Source organism: Branchiostoma floridae, chromosome 9 (genome assembly GCF_000003815.2).
Source record: "Branchiostoma floridae strain S238N-H82 chromosome 9, Bfl_VNyyK, whole genome shotgun sequence".
NCBI lineage: Eukaryota > Metazoa > Chordata > Leptocardii > Amphioxiformes > Branchiostomatidae > Branchiostoma > Branchiostoma floridae.
In genome coordinates, this window is record NC_049987.1 from 6,595,936 (window position 1) to 6,600,184 (window position 4,249).

A 4,249-nucleotide genomic window follows, 5' to 3' on the forward strand; every position below is an offset into this window, starting at 1 on the left:
ACACCAAATACTACTGCATGCTTCTGTATGACAGTAGCAAATGCTGAATTCCAATACTCACGTCTATAGTGAATGTGTTTTCGAATACATATATTTTTGTAGTTTCCTAGAATTACTGTTAAGAAGTATTAGAAGTAGAATTTGTCAGTGGGTGTCCAATAGATTAATTGATTGATTGACGGTATCGTGTTCCGTACTCACCTGCAGCTCCCTTAGCTGGTCGGCATGTTTCCTCCTGAGGTCCGCCATGTTCGTGTCGTGCAGCGCGCTGGCGGCCTCCATGTCCCGCCTCAGGTTCAGGATCTCCGCCTCGCGCTTACGGGCGTACTCCGTCTGTCAAGGAATGTAAGGTAAGATTGTCATCTTCGTTCTTTTACTTGGTAGACGTACACAGGAACTTCTTCTAGTCTGGAAGCCTGCGTCTTAAGATAGCTTTGACGACTGACTAAGCTTTCACATAACTGAATTAATAACTGAATTATCAATATCACAGGAGATACAAGGTTAGTGTATATCGCTGTAAAATTTTTTTTTCATGATACATATATAGGGTGGGCTACATATAAGTGAGAGAGCGCTGAATGGACACAAGTATAGGTGCAGGTGCAGGTATAGGACAGGTACAGGTGAAGGTGAAGGTGCAGGTGCAGGTGCAGGTACCGGTACAGGTGCAGATACAGGACATGTGCAGGTGCAGATAAAGGACAGGTAAAGGTGCAGTTGTAGGTAAGCATGCCCCACCTGTGCTGTAGTCTGCCCAGCCGACTCCTCCAGCCTGTCCCCGATGTCGTCCAGTTGATGCTGCGCCTCGTTCTTCGCCTTCTCCGCCTTAGTGCGGGCGTTCCGCTCGGCCTCCAGATCCGCCTCCAGCTGCTCTATTCGGACCTGACGGTAGAGATCAGTGGTTTATTACTCACTAGGAAACACCTTGAAGGAATTTTAGCTACCAAGCAGAACATTTTCAATCTAGAATGCCAAGGATGTCAGTTTTAAAGCTTTCCTATGATGTATTTTAATGGTCAATGTGATTTCATCAAGCTATCCTTACTTTATGTGCACTTTACATTGGAAAGAAAAAAGATGGTGTCATCGTCTCTTTAAATCACGTAAGACATGTCTTAAGAGAACACCTCATGACCTCACCATGAGTTCCTTGATCTTGGCCTGGAGCTGCGCCACCAGACTCTGCTCGCTCTCCAGTCGGGTGTTCAACGCTCCGATCTCAAACTCCCGCCTGGAAGTTAAATATTGGTTGATAAACCACTGACTGTACACCTAGCCTAGGCGTTTCAAGTAGACCTGATCATTTCAGCCTGGGCGAGTTGGCAGTCAGTCCAGCGTCGATACGTCAGTGGCTACGTTTTTCACGTATTAACCCTTGGCTGTGTTGAAGAAACCTTTTAAACAATAGATACACAATTTCGGACATCAATATCCTACACGGTGTTTTGTTACCGTCACCATAGGTTTGCACAAGAAATAATCAGCTGGAAAACTGGTTCACATTTTTGTTCATCGTTCGCTTTAATCAAATACACAAATGTAGTAACGAGTTCATAGATTATAGAGACTGCCTTACTTCTTTATCTTATCCTCCTGTTCATTCTTGGCCCTTTCCATATTCTTTAAGGAGTCCATGTTCTTCCTTAGTTGGTCCTCCAATTTCTTCTTGTCACGTTCAGCCTCGACACGGAACTTCCTCTGGCGGTGGAAACTCTCCTCCATCTAGAAATATTGATTTACAACTTCCTTATTCGGAGTGTTTGCACTCACGTGACCATCACATACATGTTGTCTGTCATATTGGATGGTTAATGTCGCCAGGTAAACTTGAATGCGTATCTGGAACCATGGCGTTGTATAAATGCACATCAACAGGTCTGTATCCTCCAGGCTCAACCAAACAGTCTGGCGAATATTTCACAAACAACCTGGAGTATTGGTTATCTGTTGAAATTATACATGTGTATCTTTCGGCTGCCTAGTATGATCTAATTAACAATAATGAACGAATTTGCCCTTACATCTTCGAGCTGTTCTTCCAGCTTGTTCTTGAGCTTTGTCAGGTTGTTGACTTTCTCTTCCTCTGTTTGTAGGTCCACCAGGGTTTGCTAAGGAAAAATGGGGCATGTCGACATAAACAGAACCGACGCACATGAAACTGGAAGGTTCGGTGTAAAGTGTCTGTGTAAGTCTTTCTGTTGATATGTCAATACGAAATTGATAGATACAACGGACATTGAATTTATGGGCCTTTTTACTGCGTGGTATATCAACGTTACCAATCCACGGTACTGCGGTACATAACGGTGGTGCTCTCACCTCCTGGAGTTCTCGGAGTTGCTTATTTTCCCTGTTCAGTCGTTTGATGTTGTTCTCGGCCTCGGACAGTTCCTCCGCCGTCCTGCGAACCCTCTCCTCAGCAGCCTTCTTGTCTTTCTCCATTCTGAAATGACGTTTTGGTACATGTTATAATTTTGACGTCTACAGTACGATCATGCTTCCTTTTCAATCAGAGTAAAGCTACGATATGCCATGTAGTGTGTCTGCTGTACGACATGAATGGTCATCATTTGATTATCGTCTTTATTCATTCTTAAACACTGTATTTGGACACTGTCCCAGCGACAACCTGTCGAGAATATTACAAATGCGAGCATCGTTTACAAAGAATTGTGGTTCCAATTCAAAGCAGAGATACGCCCACACTGATTGCGTCTCATTCATGAATATTAACTGAAAGAGTTCGTGATCACTTTGCAAGACTCGTCTCCAAGTCGTCCACGTCCTTCTTAAGTTCTTCGTTGTCTCCGTCCAGTTTCTTCTTGGCCTGTGTGAGTTGGAGGTTGGACTCCGTCAGCTCGTCCAGGCTCTCCTTCATCTCTTCATTTTCCTGCTGCAGAGACGCCTTGTTCTTCACCAGCATGGCGTAGCGTTCCTCCTGGTCCTCCTGGAGATCGTGCATCTGGGAAGAAGAAATAACGCATGCAATGATGATAAATGGCTGTATTTGACTACATAATTTAGATAGAAAAAACAATGATGTTTTGGGTTCCTTTTGTCTTGAATATCGTCGTCGTTGCAATGTTTTCCTAAATCATGACTTCTTGATATTCTCATCATTATGTTGTCATGTAACCATTTTCCGTTATGTTCCTTACAGTGTGTATTTGGATGTCGTTGATTTGCTCTTCCGAAAGGCTTAAACCTGTTTGCAAATGTTCATGTCATGATAACGTTGTCGTCGAATGTACATGTAAATTCAAATATGACTTCTAGGTTTAGCCAGTGCATTGAATATGGCAGATAATACCTATATCATAAGCACGTGAGAGCAGATACTTTATTGCCCTTGCTCTTGACTATTCCAGCGTCCCTTACCGCGTGCATCTGGTTCTGGATGTCGTTGCTTTGCTGCTCCAGGGCCGTGCACTTCCTCTCCAGCGCCTTCCGCAGGTTCTCCTCTTCCAGATACCTCTCTCTTAGCTCATTTAGCTCGGCTTCTTTGGCACGCAGCTCTTCCTCCGTGCGGAACCCTTGCAGGAGGGGCTTGATCTGTAATCAATTACTTTCATATATTACCATTCAAAACATTAGAAGTTGTGTGAAGCGGAGGAAATAAGAACTTGAAAGGCAACTTTATAGACGTAGGGAGTGACAGAGAATGATTGTAAAGCAGCATCAGGTACTGGTATGAGAATGGACGTGCTATTAATTGAAAACATCACTTGACCTAAATACGCTGTATATTACAACACTTTGGTTTAGTCTTTTTGAATTAAAGACATGGACTTTCAAGTTAAGATTAAGAAGGATTTTGGCGATGAAAATTGGCTTAGTATTTAAGATCGGTAAACGCATATTTCTATTGTCACTGGCTACTGTAATATACTGTTCCTTGCTGGATCGAAAAGGCTATCTGGATCAATCTATCAACACTATTAAGAACAGAGACGTGAGGAAAATAGACACGTACCTTCACGTACAGCTTCCACCATTCCCACGTCCTGAGCTTAAGCCATTTCCGGACGTTCCGCTGCAGAATCTGCCTGGCTTCCCTGGAGAGGGTTCAACACAACAGATCTTCGTTCAGAAAAATATACATATACTAGTCTGTTCATTTATACATTAATGACAGATTAGCTACGATCTTATATATGTGTATAGACGGTTTTGCTTTGCATGTTTTATCGAGGTGGATGGGGATATTGGACCTGTTAATTGTGTCCGACATGCAAAGAAGTCAGCG

General features: G+C 43.3%; 1 protein-coding gene across 1 annotated transcript in view; it reads right to left on the reverse strand.

Moving 5' to 3' along the window:
- Positions 1-4,249, reverse strand: part of LOC118422862 (myosin-7-like) — a gene marked incomplete in the record, with an annotated part of 22,564 nt that overhangs the window by 7,449 nt on the left and 10,866 nt on the right. The window contains 9 exon segments of the mRNA XM_035830677.1: positions 202-333; positions 742-885; positions 1,144-1,234; positions 1,580-1,725; positions 2,025-2,111; positions 2,323-2,446; positions 2,757-2,965; positions 3,382-3,555; positions 3,977-4,058. Of these exon segments, the coding sequence (XP_035686570.1) occupies positions 202-333; positions 742-885; positions 1,144-1,234; positions 1,580-1,725; positions 2,025-2,111; positions 2,323-2,446; positions 2,757-2,965; positions 3,382-3,555; positions 3,977-4,058 (1,189 nt within the window).